The sequence below is a fragment of the Ascaphus truei genome, chromosome 2 (genome assembly GCF_040206685.1).
Source record: "Ascaphus truei isolate aAscTru1 chromosome 2, aAscTru1.hap1, whole genome shotgun sequence".
Taxonomy (NCBI): Eukaryota; Metazoa; Chordata; class Amphibia; order Anura; family Ascaphidae; genus Ascaphus; species Ascaphus truei.
In genome coordinates, this window is record NC_134484.1 from 302588682 (window position 1) to 302604745 (window position 16064).

General features: G+C 41.4%; 1 protein-coding gene across 1 annotated transcript in view; it reads left to right on the top strand.

The window, feature by feature from the left end:
• Nucleotides 1–16064, top strand: part of TNS3 (tensin 3) — a 458389-nt gene that overhangs the window by 250232 nt on the left and 192093 nt on the right. Inside the window, exons 22-23 of the mRNA XM_075588602.1 lie at nt 5431–5496; nt 7579–7683. Coding sequence (XP_075444717.1) covers nt 5431–5496; nt 7579–7683 — 171 coding nt within the window. The remainder of the gene's footprint in view (nt 1–5430; nt 5497–7578; nt 7684–16064) is intronic.

Sequence of the window (16064 nt, forward strand, 5' to 3'; positions counted from 1 at the left end):
TACCCGCTGCCATGCGTCTTCGGAGCTGTTCAGGATCCTGCAGGAAGCAAGCGGAGGAGGCCTGAACGTCTACTGCTATATATCCTGTGTGCCATCCTCGCTGTCCCGCTCCATTATGGAGTTACCTGCCACACCTGATTCCGGTTCAATGGACGATGAAGGTGTCACTATCTCAGAGGTACCAGTCGGGGCTTCCCACGCTCCCAAGTTGGAGGGCATCCTGCCCATTCCGGAACCTGATGTCTGCACTGTGGTGGTGATCCGGGATATCGATACACGCTGGGCTCAAACCCAGGATGCTGCCAGCCAATTCCTGAGGCAGTGCCAGGAGATGCGCGAGGCGCATGCCCACGCTGCCGGGTATATGGCTGCATCCGAGAGGGGCTTCGCTGCCCTGAGTCTTCTGGGAGACATTTCCAAAGGTACTACTGCCTCTGCTACCATCCTCATTCCATCTCCCTGGTCGTAAGGAGTGGAGCTGGTTGAACTGTCTGGACAGATGGGCCCTAGGAAAGCTGCTCCTATCCTGGTGAGTGATCTGGCAGCAAACCCGTTTCTTTTGCAGTGTCGGGGAAGGAAGGGAGAAATCGCCGGGAGGCTGAGATCATTGCTGCGGCCAAATACACCAATACTCTGGGTTGTGGTAGACTGAGCTCTGCTGGGACTATGGACGCTGCTATTGCTCTGCCTGGGGAGATATTTGTAGTCCCCCAGGAAAATAACTCTACAGTGCCAGTTCCGCCCCATGCTAAAAGTGTATCCTATGCCGATCCAATAGCTACCTATAAATAATAATAGTTGTTCTTGTATAGCGCTGCTAGTTTTACGTATAAACCCCTATCACTTCGGCTCTGGTCACCTGTGCTGCCCGTGGCTCCAAGGGGCGATCCTGTTCAATTGCATGATATATATGCTACATCTGAGGGGGTGGGAATATTACCATGGTGGAATTCATTGTATAGAGGGTATGTGTCACACCTAAACAGGACGTGCTTAGTTCTATAAAGAGATACGGTGGAGTGCTGATGGGAGGAGCATCAGTTTACTCTGGAGAAAGAAGCAGAGATTATGTATGAACGTGTTAAAAGGTCTCTGGAGGATAAACTCATCTCCCGGCTATGAGGAGGCACCTATGAAACCAGTGTGGGAAGGGTCCCAGCATTAGGTTTTACCCGGCAAGGCCTGTGGCCACAACTTGATGAAATGTAGTCGCGCAGACAGAGTGCTTGTATAGCGCTTCAGGAAAATAGGCTATGAGTACCCATACTTTTCAGAACCATTAATGATGAGTGCTGAATCTCATAGGGATGAGTGGGTGAAGTCCGCCATTCTGGATTATATTTCCAGTAATACGAAGGGTTTGATGCTTTGTGGGGAAGACAGAGCTAAGTACTGGTGAAGGTATGGGTTGTGTGTCGCAATATCCACTTTGACCGGGTGGTGTATGTATCTGAGTCAGGTAGGAGGCGTTGTCATTCCATCACAGTAGCCGATAGTGAAGGTTGGCTAGTAAAGAAAACTGACCCTGAGCATTATTATCAATCCGGTTCTGTAGTTTAGCTGCGTAGGGCCAAGGGTTCTCTAGGAAAGGAGGTACCAGTTATGCCATACTGTTAAATATGTACTGTGTGGTACATATATGTATATGTACTGTTATGTTCAATGTTTTGGTTGTTGGTACAGTATATCGATGGTACATATATTGTATTACTCAGTGTGGTCGTGAGCGGTTTTTCACCAAAGGGATGGTGTAGCCTAGTCCCCTGACTATCATCTTTTCTTTTGCCCTAACAGTATCTCTTGCCACTTGCAGCACTTACCACCTGAGATCAGACTCCAAAAGACTGTTCATGGTCCCAAGGCTCAACAAAGTATCCGGCCGTTCCTCCTCCTACCGTGCACCCCAAAACTGGAACAACCTACCAGAGACTCTCACATCCACCACCAGTTTAAGTTCTTTCAAATCTAAGGCTGTCTCACATTTTAATCTGGTCTGTAACTGTTTCATACGCCCATAATATATATTTTCTTTAACTGTGCACACAATGTCTTGTATATAATGTATACCCTGTTCATTTATGTAACTGTATTTGTATCCATGTATTATTTGTCTTACTCTGTGCCCAGGACATACTTGAAAACGAGAGGTAACTCTCAATGTATTACTTCCTGGTAAAATATTTTATAAATAAATAAAATAAATAAATCTCCTGTTAGACACAGGCAATGTGGGGGATAAGCTCTCTCATGGATGCCTAGCGTGCTGTTGCAGCCTGGAATACACTATTGCTGTATCTCGGGGCTGGCCTAACAACAACCAGCGTGCCATCCCTGGGGAGGATACTGGCTGGGTCACATGCCCATGATTTGTTGCCTCTCAGTATCGGAACCTGCCCTGTTATGGTGCAGGGTTACAAGCCCCTCCCCATGGGTACAAAAGAGGACACTCTCCCAGAAGGTCTCTCTTCCCTCCCACTGTGGAGTGGAAGCACTTACCCTTTAGAGTGGAAGCAGTTACCCCCCTCCCAACACGGGGTAAAGGAGCTGAAAAGGGGCCTGCAGGGCCTCAAGCCCTGTGGGTACAACTTCAGGGAATGAGCCTGCCATAACTGTATGTGTGCAGCAAATAAAGATCAAGTTGAATACATCTGTTGTGGGCTGCTGGAATGGAACACCACATGAGTTGCCAGTGAGGACCATCCTGGCTGCACCAAGATCCTCACGGCTGGAGGCGCTGCACTGCAGAAGAATCATCACTGAGAGTCTGTCCTTATGTCTCCCCATACCATCGCTTCTCTGGGCTTTCTGTTCAACCTCACAGGTATGCACTAGCAATAGAAGCTATAATGATCTCAATTAGGGTGGGGGAATAGGTGCTACAAAAAATAAAATGGTGCTACAAAAAACAAAAAAAGTATTTATCAAACGAGGCTCAACACTGTTCCTCTTAACAGACTTTTATCAAGCTCCGACAAGAGCACTGAAACATTGATCCTAACTTGTTAATTTACAAAAGACCTTCGTACCCCCCCTCTCTCTCTTTCACTATCTCTCTCTTTCACACTCTCACTATCTCTCTCTCTCTCTCTCTCTCTCTCTCTCTCTCTCTCTCTCTGAGTGGAGAGAGAGAATTTACAACTAATAGGAAATGTATCTTCTTAAATTTTAAAGTTGTTTATATCTTTATTGCAAATATATTTTCTCAACTATGGATTGTAAATGGAATTGGATTGAAATTTAATATTTGAGGGATTTGTTACCCTGTGTACATCAATGGAATGTCAGAAATGCAGGCTTATCTTAGGACGAAAACTTGAATCTTAATGGCATACATTTTATTCGTAATCACTGCTAGTAGGATTAACAACACATTGGCATCCTCTGGAACCCTGTTATCACTGCTACCTGTCTTTGTCCTTTTATTATTGTTTCTATCCCTCCTCTAAGTTTTTCTGCCCTATGCTTTTGCCAAAAGAAAATTATATGTAATAAGGTCATGAATAGTTCGTACGTACGCTATAACTTTTTAAAATGTGTTTGCAGTTTTCAAGGTTGACAATATCAATATATATATGAAAATGTACCACTACAACAGAGAAAGCATGCATTTGTTATAGTGGGATTTTGTAAATATCCATATCTACTGTACATAATTATTTTCACAGAGTGAAAGAGAAGGCTGACACTCAACAAATTAATATACCAGTTTTACCAATTCAACAAGTTAAAAACAAGGGAGTTTTGAAAATAAATTCAATTATTTTTGCATTTTACTATTATACAATTAAAACCTGGACATTTCTTTTAGTAAATGAAAATAACCACCAACATAAATATTTAACTATAGCAAGAAATGTAATGGTGTAATTCCACATAATCGACCAATTGCATTTCGTAGAGGTCTGTTATTGGGGAAGGGTTTCTGAATCAAGAGGTTTCTTTACCATCATCTCACCGGTCCTTATAAGAGAACCAATAAAGTTAAGGGGGTGTAGGTGGGGGGGCTGTGGCTGTACAACCACTTGCTGAACACACAGTAACCTCACAGAAAAGGAAGAAGCCAGAGGAAATCGAACCCCTACCAAATCAAACTTTAAAAAATATTTTTTAAATACATACAGGTGCCAGATTTTGGAACAAAAGGTATTAATTACCCAGATGAGACCTCTCAAACATGTTACTGGAATTAGTTCACTTCGGTCGTTGGAGAGATATCCTCTTTTTAAATGGCTTGCTGTTCAAATGAAAGCCACTTCATTACGTTTGCATTGTGTATGATCTTAAAACGAGTACAACATATCATTTTTATTGCTGGTAGATATGTACAAACTTGTCAGAATCCAATCTGACAATGAATTAGATGCAAAACAAATTGTGCAGATTGTCCTACATTCACTATCATTTTTGATCCGTACAATCGGTTTATCCCGATTTTACAATTCAATTCCAGATCGTGAGACAGCAAGAGTGAGATACCTAATTTAGTAGAGCTTTCTCTATTATGTTTCAATGTTGTATAACTCTAATGGACACATCAAACATGATGTAAATGTAATAATCTGAATGAATATTGCGCATTATTAATCCAGCATTTCAATACATAGCTTTATTTTTTAACAGGGAGTCCGGGTGGTCCAATAACTTTGCATTACCAGTTTTATTAGAAGGAACAACCATTGCAAAAACAATAAAATATGTTATGAATTACAAAAAAATAAAAACATTATCTCCAACTCAATTTTTTATTTGTTTTGCATTCTCCTACGATATTTTAAGTCCATATTTGATAAGAGGGGCTATGCAATAAGACACCATGTGGCTCATACAAGTGAAGGGGCCATATTTACAAAATAGTGCTACTCCATTAGGCACCTTACACACAAGTCAAAATACACTTTATAGCCTATTCACTTGAATGGACTGTAAGGGACCCATACTTACTATGCTGTTCTTGAAGGTCTCTCATGGAATAGGACTGTTTCGTAAATATGGCCCTTCGTATTTGCTTTGGGAAAGTTTTCTCCAACTTCTATGGCGAGAGTTTGTCAGTTAGTACTTATGATTTTATTATGTTTTTTATGACTGACCGTTGACGATTGAGAAATGCAAACATAAAAGCTCTTCTTTCTGCACTGCATTTGGAAATGTAAATAAAGTAATAGAAAGTACATTATTGTACTACACCAATGTATTTGTATTCTATATTTAACTGCAGGAGTACTGTACTTGGTCAAACATATCAGAGATTGCAGAATGCAGGTGTCGGTGTCCTTTTAACTTAATGTAAGATCACATGGCAGTGTGTTTCAGAAATTATATATATGCATAGTACCAAGATGAAAAGACCAGAAAGAACATAAATGAAGAAAGTTGTTTTTTTTAAATTGTATTTCCTGTTTTCTCAATATGATAAATATTCTGCAATTACAGATGACAGATTCCCTGACTATGGAAAAATTGAATTGGTGTTTTCAGAAACGCTAGAAAAAATCCAAGGCAGGTATTATTTATCCATTTCAGCATAAGTTATTTTTTGCTTTATGGCATGAAGCCAAAGTCTTTTGTAACATAGCTTTGAAAGGTTTACATATTATAAAGAAGTTACCATAGCACATTAAATACAGACTTCTAGTGTAACAATATCAAAACTGCTGTGTGCTGCAAAAGTATATTTTCTAAGTAACATAATCTCACATTAGATAAAAGCAATTTGTTTATAATACTACCGAAAAGTTTAATTACTTATTGTTATTTCAAAGTTGCAATGCAAGCTTTTTTTGTGTCTTTTTATGGTCTTGTAGTGCACTTTATGGGAATTTATTTAAATTTAAGGAGGATTTCTGCTTTTTTGAAGTTCTAGTCAGGGTCACAGACAGATTTCCCGGGCCCAATTATTAGAGTTATGTCCCTGCACCCACATTATACACCTCACAATCCCCCTCTATTTCCCCCCTCCCATGTATTTCTCTCCCTTTCCGTCTCACTCCCTCTTCCTCACTTACCCCCTCTCACTCTCACCCCTCTATCAATTACCCAACTCTCACTCAATCCCCCCTGCCTCACATGTATTTATCTCCCATGTGTCTCACTCTTACACCCTTTTCCTCACCCCCCTCTCCTCTCACTCGCCCCCATTTTCCGTCAATTACCCCACTCACTCAGTCCCCCCCACAAAATACATACCAAAAAATTAACCCCAAATACATATAAAAATACACCCCCTCCACAACATATATATAAAAATACACCCCCTCCGCAATATATATAAAAACACCCCCTCCCCCCATACATATATAACAAAAAAACAGACTTACATTTGGGGATGGTCTCATGCTGGGGCCCGGTGACTGCGGGGGCCTGGCAACCAGTCCTTTAGTTGCTGCCAGGCCCGGGCTCTCCCCCAGCTCCAGGCCTCTCCCTCACTCTGTCCCACGCCGAGCTTCAGACGTCAGCATGTGCCGGGCCTCACTCTTACGCCGGTGCGTGCCGGAAGCTGGGCAATCTTACATCCGGTGTGCTGACGTCAGAGAGGCCCACCACGTGGAAGCTCGGCATGGGACAGAGTGAGGGAGGACTACAGCTGGGGGAGAGCTGGGGCCCAGAGGCAACTGCTTTGTCCTGCTGTCCCCCCCTCTCGGCAGCCCTGGTTCTATATCCCGAATAGAAATCACTAATGTTCACTTTATTATTACTTTGTCTCCATTCCAAATTTAATTCCTTTGCTCTACCACCTTAAAGTCTGCTCTAACTACTATTTTTGTAACAAAAAGAAATTGTCTTTAACATTAGCCTTCACTATTTTGGATTATTCATTACATAACTAGCTTCCAAGTATGGTTTTGATTTGGTTTTCAATGTGTGTTTGTATTTTGTTTTTGTTTTTTTACCAGTAATCTCACAATAGTTTTTTTTATTTTGTTTATAGACATCTTTGTTAGGGATCACTGTTATGTAAACTTGAATTCACTTTAAAATATAATTTAAAAAAACAGTTTTATATTGTACAGTAGTTCTACCTTGTTACCACCTAATCTTTTTATAATTTTCAGTTTTGTTACATTATAATATTTGATAGCTGATCTTGATTAACCCCCTCCGTGCCAGTGTATGGCTGGGCCCCTTTGGCATATTGTTTATTTAAAAGTATAGTTATTACATACGCCTTTAATATGTATTGTCTCTTACTGTGCATGCAATGTCTTGTATATAATGTATACCTGTTCACTTATGTAACCATTTATTTGTCATCTTAACTCTATGCCCAGGACATACTTGAAAATGAGAGTTAACTCTCAATGATTACTTCCTGGTAAAACAGTTTATAAATAAATAAATAATAGCTAGTCACGTAATAAAATGTAGAGAAATACATTTTGTATATTCAGTAATGCTATTCTCCAACATTAACTGATTCCTATCCAAAGCTTTTATTGTTCATTCTGCATTCTTAAAATATTTAGTATTTTAAAGTAATCTGTTTTCCTGGAAAGTATTCAAGGATTATTCATGTTAAATGTCTTGTTTTAATTGAGATTGTACAAATTTCCATTTGAATAAATAAAATGTTCAATGTTTAAGGCTCAGAACAGCCTCAGAATAACCAGGGAGTAACAGTTGACTACAATACATCTGATCCTCTGATACGCTGGAATTCCTATGAAAATACAAGTGTGGATGGCGAAGGTCAGTTTATAACTGTAATAATTGGTCTTTAGATGGAGCATTAATATAATGTTTTACTGGCGTAAAAAAAAAATCAATGTCTAAATAATGAGTTTGTTTTTTTGCTCAGTTTATAATGTAATTAAGTGATGTTTAAATTCTGTGAACATACTACTTATATTGCTTTATTGCTTATCTACTGCCTACACCAATTTTGATGATTTTTAGAGGTTAGTCTATTAGTAGTTACTGACATGACTTTTGTTAACTAGCACAAACTAGTTTCAGTCAGAAAGCGGTTTTGTTGAGTTGTTAAAAAAAAAAAAAAATATATATATATATATATATATATATATATATACACACACACACACACACACACACACACACAGCCAAAGTTGTTGAACCCGCTCATTGTGCAGAATCTTACAGATTTTCCATTTGATTCTATGGCAATGATAAGGCAGAGTTTCTCAGAATATCCCAGTGGGTCCAATAACCATTATAGTTCTCTATTTTAAACCTATGGTTCCGATTATACATGCATAACAGTAGTATGTTTTCTGATGTTTTTCTATGTTAAAATGTGAACTCTAAAAACTCCTACTTACAAACTCAGAAAATAAGAGAACAATGGGCATGTGTGATTATTGTAACCTTGTAAAAAAAATGAAGACATCCCGCTATTGTTTTGGCACAAGTGTACGTCCTAACTCTGATTTCCTTTGTTTAATTTGTGGGTAATACACCACTCGCTTTTAACATTTACAAAGTTCTTAGTGAAAAAGTGTTTGGGAGTAATATGTATCAATTTACTTTAAAAATGACATTTTCCAAATAATTATAATTTTAGATTTGTGCAGAAATTGTTTTTTTGTTTTGTTTTTTTGCCACCATGTGAGTCACAATGATTAGTGCCAGTTAGTGACACTATTGTAGCTCAGATGAAATAAGAACTATTACCATAATGTAATGCTGCAAATCTAACACACTGTATTGTAGAAAGGTTTCTAGTGTAGAGCACAATCTTTCTGCCTTTCATCATAATATTTTAACTGTTTATCAGATTTGAAGATACTTTGTGGGGTAGATTTTATTAAGCTGCCACTATCAATTATTCATAATCATTACTAAACACTTGAATGGTTCTCACACTTTGGTGAATTGCCCCCTTTTACTAATACAAGCAAATGCTTTGTTTTTCTTTATTCTGCATTAAGTATATGTCCTATATTGTGTTAACTTGTCCTTTAGAACTTAAAGTACACACAGAGTATAAAGACTGACATGGATGTTCTTTGAGAGGGGTCCGCACTTACCATTAATATGCCTTATTTTAAAATAGGTTAAACTGAATAAGTTAATGTATTAAATAAATTAAATGCTCTGATATTTAATATATTTAACATTGGTTAAGATGTTGAAGGTGTGAAACTGACTGCTTGAATGTACATAAGTCTGACATAATACACATACAGTACTAATAATGTAGGAGCATGTATTACTCATTCATTTTTACTCATTGAGCAGTTTACAGTTAGAATTTGAGTATGCATGCTGTGTTAATCCGATGGTCCATTTAGTCTGCAGCGGACCATCTTTAACCACCACGCACTAGAGTGCGTGATTCAACCCGAGAAATGGTCGGATAACGACCGCTTCATCTGTAGGGTTTAAATAATTTAAAATGTAGCTGCCCTCAATACTTGCACTTTGTATTGAAGGTTGTTGTTATGATTTTATATGCTGTCTTAAATACTTAAAAAGAGAATGTTTGGGCATGAAGAATAATTTGTTTGTTTGCAATTTACTATATCTTTACTTTTATCTTTGATATGTCTCATTATTTTAATTTTGCTTTCATTCTGAATGAAGAAAGCATGCAATGCATGTTTGAAGATCTGTTCAGTTTTTAATGGTGACTCTTGCCACTTCGCTATCTCTCCCTTACCCATATTTATAATTTATTGCATGTTTGTTTATATTTTTCATTTAAGAATGATAGGAATGTGATGGATGGTTGACTCCAACCTACATGTAATTGCATGTTTAAACATGAAATAAGGAGATACAGCTTTGAATAACAAGATTCCAATCCACACAGTCTCAGTAGCTTAGAAAAGGATGACATTGAATATGAAAAAAACAACTGAGCTCATTAGTTTTGTTTCAGCTAAGTGTACATCCCCAATGCACTTTTTATTTTCATTCCTTCTTCGAAATGTGGTTCCTACCTGGATTCTGAGATACAAGCAGCCAAAATTGCTTCAGGGCACACTGAAACACCACTCTTCCCAGGTTTGCCCGACTATCAATAAAAGCAGTAGAACTATTTTAAAAGCCGTTCCGTGAATATAATTTTTTTTTTTTTTACACCATTTGACACTGACTGGATGGAGAATACATTAAATTGACTATAATCATCATTATCAATTATCTATCATCCCACGCATATTGTAGGGTAGTACAATGGGTTGGAAAGACAATCACGATAATATTACAACATTAATACAACAAACACTGATAGAGGAGGTAAGGAGGACGATGCACCAAGGAGTCTACAATCTAAAAAGAAAGGAGAGTGGAACCATAAGGTATAATCACTGAAGGAGTTTGGTGTGTTTCTCAAGACTGTTTTTCATGAAGCAAGCAGTTTGTACGCTCTTAACTTTGGAACAGATGAATGGGGTTACAGTAGAGGCACAAGGAAGGGAATTGAGAACATTTGCTATCATAAAAGGTGTTTTATGAACGATTTTTATACCCTAAACCAGAGCTGCGCAAACTTTTTCCCCTGCGCCCCCTGTCTGCTCTCCCCTCTCCCTTTACTGTATCTCTGTCGTCAAATGATGCCGCAGAGTCATGTGACGCTGCATTGCCATAGCGACGTGCCACCAGAAGCCGTCGGATACAAGGTAAGTTAACTTAGAGGCCTTGAACGGTCCCAGGCATTTAATATAAATGCGTTGGGGAAGAGCACACGACCTCTAAACGCTGCACCCCCCCAGTTCACGCACCCCTGCCCTAAACAATTTTTTTTAATTCGTATTGAAGAAAAACTGGACTTAAGGTGCTGTACTAATTTTCTGCTCATCACAAATCTTTGTCAATCAGAAACTGGTGTAAACCATAAGACAAATATAATGGAGTTACACTCTAGTTTTTTTCTATGTTTTCTTTCTTGAACTTTTCTGGAATTCCTTTCTGCACTACCTTATCGCTAATTATGTTTGCAGTAAATTGCAAAAGGATACAAGGAACAGTAACCATTATGTATGTATATATAGAAAGAATGACCTACGCGCAAAGATACCAGGGAGAGAAAGAGAAAAGAACCATCATAGGGTAGTATGTTCAGTAATAATAAATTACAACAGTGGTGAGATATGCACTTACAATTAGCTTGATCAATATGCACCTTGTATCCACTCTCTGGGATCAGGAACTCAGCTTGAAGTATTCATATACCTCTGCCACTGACTCTTTGCACTTTCAAGCAGCTGCTTTCACAGTACTTCACAGTCGTCACGGTGAGCCTGGGTATATAGATTCCGTCTCGCAGACGGATCCAATATAGGGATAAGGCAGGGAAAAGGAACAAGATAGTGTAAAACCTTTTTATTAAAACAATGGTATAAAACCTATAATATTGATCAACTCGCACTTTGTAAGTTGTAAGATGTCCTGGGCACAGAGTTAAGACAAATAATACATGGTTACAAATACAGTTACATAAATGAACGGTATACATTATATACAAGACATTGCATGCACAGTTAAAGAAAATATATATTATGGGCGTATGAAACAGTTACAGACCAGATTAAAATGTGAGACAGCCTTAGATTTGAAAGAACTTAAACTGGTGGTGGATGTGAGAGTCTCTGGTAGGTTGTTCCAGTTTTGGGGTGTACGGTAAGAGGAGGAACGGCCAGATACTTTGTTGAGCCTTGGGACCATGAACAGTCTTTTGGAGTCTGATCTCAGATGATAGGTGCTGCATGTGGTAGGGGTGAGGAGCTTGTTCAGGTAGCTGGGTAGCTTGCCCATAAAGAATTTGAAGGCAAGACAGGAAAGGTGAACTTTGCGCCTAGACTCGAGTGATGATCAATCTAGTTCTTTGAGCATTTCGCAGTGATGTGTGTTGTAGTTGCATTGGAGAACAAAACGACAAATTGAATTGTAGAGGGTGTCAAGTTTGCTAAGGTGGGTTTGAGGTGCCGAGCCATATACTATGTTTCCATAGTCAATAATTGGCATTAGCATCTGCTGTGCGATACGCTTTCTGACCAGGAGACTTAGGGAGGATTTGTTCCTGTAAAGTACCCCTAGTTATCTTACATGTGTTTTTTAAAATAAATCAGTTCTGTATGTAATATGGTTAGTCTATTCTGCCTCTCTTTTCCCCCCTGTCACATAAGTCCTTAGCAGTCTAGGCTGACAGGCCATCTGGTGGGTTTTTTGACCCCCCCCCCCCCTCATGCTCCTCTCTGAGTGACAGAAGTTTGGTGGTGACTCATGGCCTGTGTATAGCCTATCAGGTATAGGTACAGACCTTGAGCCCTCCCCTTCTGGTTCCTCAGAGCGGCTGTGCTAGATTTAGTTAGTTCTCTCCCAACCTTCCAACTGAGTGGAGGTGTGGGGCCTGTCTCTTCTCCCTGTGGGAGAGAGAGGCCAGCCAGGCCCTCATGGCTGGCTGGCTCAGGAAGATCTAAGGCTCCACACTAGGAGAGCCAGCACCATCCAGAGGCTTGGATCCTCTGATGACCCTATGCACCGCTGTTAAAGATCTACAGTGACTGCTACAATTAAGATCCCTTTGCTTTCATAAACAGAAAAGACGGTGCAAAACAGCGCTAAAGAACATAAACCCCTATTGGGATAATTAGTAAGAAATGGCAGCCAGACAAAAACTAACTGTACAGTCAGTAACACAACATGGAAAAGAAAAAAAGACAATGTCGGCGCCAAAAGTAGGAATAAATCAAACCATATGGTGAAAAGTCCAAATCAAAGTCCTTAGGTGATGGATGATAGATGAGCAAAATTAGGACTCTCTCCAGGACGTGACGTGATATATGAAAAATAAAAAGAAATAATTATGGTGCAGTATGTCAATACATGTGGACATAAAAACATATAACACTAACAACATGAAACATACAAGACAGACTAACAACAGCAACAGGCCAGACTGAAAATAATAAAAAAGCTATTTATTAACAACTAATGCTGGACTCTGGATATGGCTGTCACACACCAATCCGGGGGGGGGAGGGGGTAAAATCGTTACCCTACTCACAGAATAAAGGATAATAAAAAGCAGCAGGACTGGAAACACTTTCTATGGATCCAAGATGGCGACCGGAGCTCTCTCTCTGACGTCCCCACGTGTGGCAGATGCTGTGTAGAGCTTCCTGGACGTGACGTCACGCTCTCTCCTCCTGTTGGTCTCCTATCCTCCCGATCTGTGCATGTAGATCCTCCCCCTCATCTCCGGCCGTACAGTGTGCTCACCAACTCCAGATGCAGTCAAATGCTTCTAAAAACGGTATCTTCTGGAGTTGGTGAGCACACTGTACGGCCGGAGGTGAGGGGGAGGATCTACATGCACAGATCGGGAGGATAGGAGACCAACAGGAGGAGAGAGCGTGACGTCACGTCCAGGAAGCTCTACACAGCATCTGCCACACGTGGGGACGCCAGAGAGAGAGCTCCGGTCGCCATCTTGGATCCATAGAAAGTGTTTCCAGTCCTGCTGCTTTATATTATCCTTTATTCTGTGAGTAGGGTAACGATTTTACCCCCCCCCCCCGGATTGGTGTGCGACAGCCATATCCAGAGTCCAGCATTAGTTGTTAATAAATAGCTTTTTTATTATTTTCAGTCTGGCCTGTTGCTGTTGTTAGTCTGTCTTGTATGTTTCATGTTGTTAGTGTTATATGTTTTTATGTCCACATGTATTGACATACTGCACCATAATTATTTCTTTTTATTTTTCATATATCACGTCACGTCCTGGAGAGAGTCCGTATTTTGCTCATCTATCATCCATCACCTAAGGACTTTGATTTGGACTTTTCACCATATGGTTTGATTTATTACTACTTTTGGCGCCGACATTGTCTTTTTTTTTTTCTTCCCCTTTGCTTTCATAGTACTCCTGTTTGAGTCTCAGTCCCTGGGCAGGAGGAAAGAAGTTAGGGTGACCAGATTTTGAACCGGGACATATTTTTTTTTTTACATAACAGTTTATTTATTGTAGTACACTTATACTTTACTACCATTAGTCCTTGTTGTGTGTGGTTGTGTGTGGTTGTGTGTGTGTGTGTGTGTGTGTGTGTGTGTGTGTGTGTGTGTGTGTGTGTGTGTGTGTGTGTGTGTGTGTGTGTGTGTGTGTGTGTGTCAGATGACCTCTCTAATCGAACAAAAAAAAAACATATGTGAATGATTCTGAACCCATTAACCAGTGTCAGGATGCCCCCTCTTCACAATTTCTAAAGCAGCAATCCTGCCTGTGATCTTACCTGATCCGCAGTCCCTCAAGGTACTATACTGGAGGGGAGGTGTTCCCTACCTGTCTTCCGATGTCTCCCGCGTGAAACTTGAGTCAGATCTGGAAGAAAGCAGGGTAGGTTACTTCGGTGTAGGTATACGGCAGTTAAGATAAGACATAGAGGGTGAGGGAGACAGGGAGGGAGAGAGGGAGGGAGGCAGGGAGGGAGAGAGAGGGAGACAGGGAGAGAGAGAGTGAGACAGGGAGGGAGAGAGTGATACGGAGGGAGGGAGACAGGGAGAGAGAGAGGGAGGGAGACGGAGGGAGAGAGAGGGAGACAGGGAGGGAGAGAGACAGGGAGAGAGAGTGAGACAGGGAGAGAGGGAGGGAGGGAGGGAGACGGAGGGAGAGAGAGGGAGACAGGGAGAGAGAGACAGGGAGAGAGAGACAGGGAGAGAGAGAGAGAGAGAGTGAGGGAGGGAGAGAGGGAGGGAGGTAGAGACAGAGAGGGAGGGAGGTAGAGACAGGGAGGGAGGGGGAGAGAGACAGGGAGGGATGGAGAGAGAGAGAGGGGGAGGGAGACAGGGAGGGAGGGAGAGAGAGGGAGACAGGGAGGGAGGGAGAGGGAGGGAGAGAGAGGGAGACATGGAGGGTGAGGGAGACACCCACCCACTGATACACACACCCACTGATACACACACCCACTGATACCCACTGATACACACACACACACACACTGATACGCACACACACACACACACACACACACACACACACACACACACACACACACACACACACACACACACACACACACTGATACGCACACACACACACACACACACACACACACACACACACACACACACACACACACACTGATACACACACACACACACACCCACTGATACACACACACACACACCCACTGATACACACACACACACCCACTGATACACACACACACCCACTGACACACACACACCCACTGATACCCACACCCATTGATACCCACACCCATTGATACCCACTCCCACTGATACCCACACCCACTGATACCCACACCCACCCACTGACACACCCACTGATACACACAAACACCCACTGACACACACACACCCACTGATACACACACACACACACACACACACACTGATACACACACACACACACACACTGATACCCACACACACCCACTGATACCCACACCCACTGATACCCAAACCCACTGATACCCACACCCACCCACTGACACACCCACTGATACACACACCCACCCACTGATACACACACACACACCCACTGATACACACACACACTGATACACACACACCCACTGATACACACACCCACTGATACACACACACACCCACTGATACACACACACACACCCACTGATACACACACACACCCACTGACACACACACACACACACCCACTGACACACACACACACACACACACTGATACACACGCACACCCACTGATACACACACACACCCACTGACACACACACACACACACCCACTGACACACACACACACACACACTGATACACACACACACCCACTGATACACACACACACCCACTGACACACACACACCCACTGATACCCACACCCATTGATACCCACACCCATTGATACCCACTCCCACTGATACCCACACCCACTGATACCCACACCCACCCACTGACACACCCACTGATACACACAAACACCCACTGACACACACACACCCACTGATACACACACACACACACACACTGATACACACACACACACACACACTGATACCCACACACACCCACTGATACCCACACCCACTGATACCCAAACCCACTGATACCCACACCCACCCACTGACACACCCACTGATACACACACCCACCCACTGATACACACACA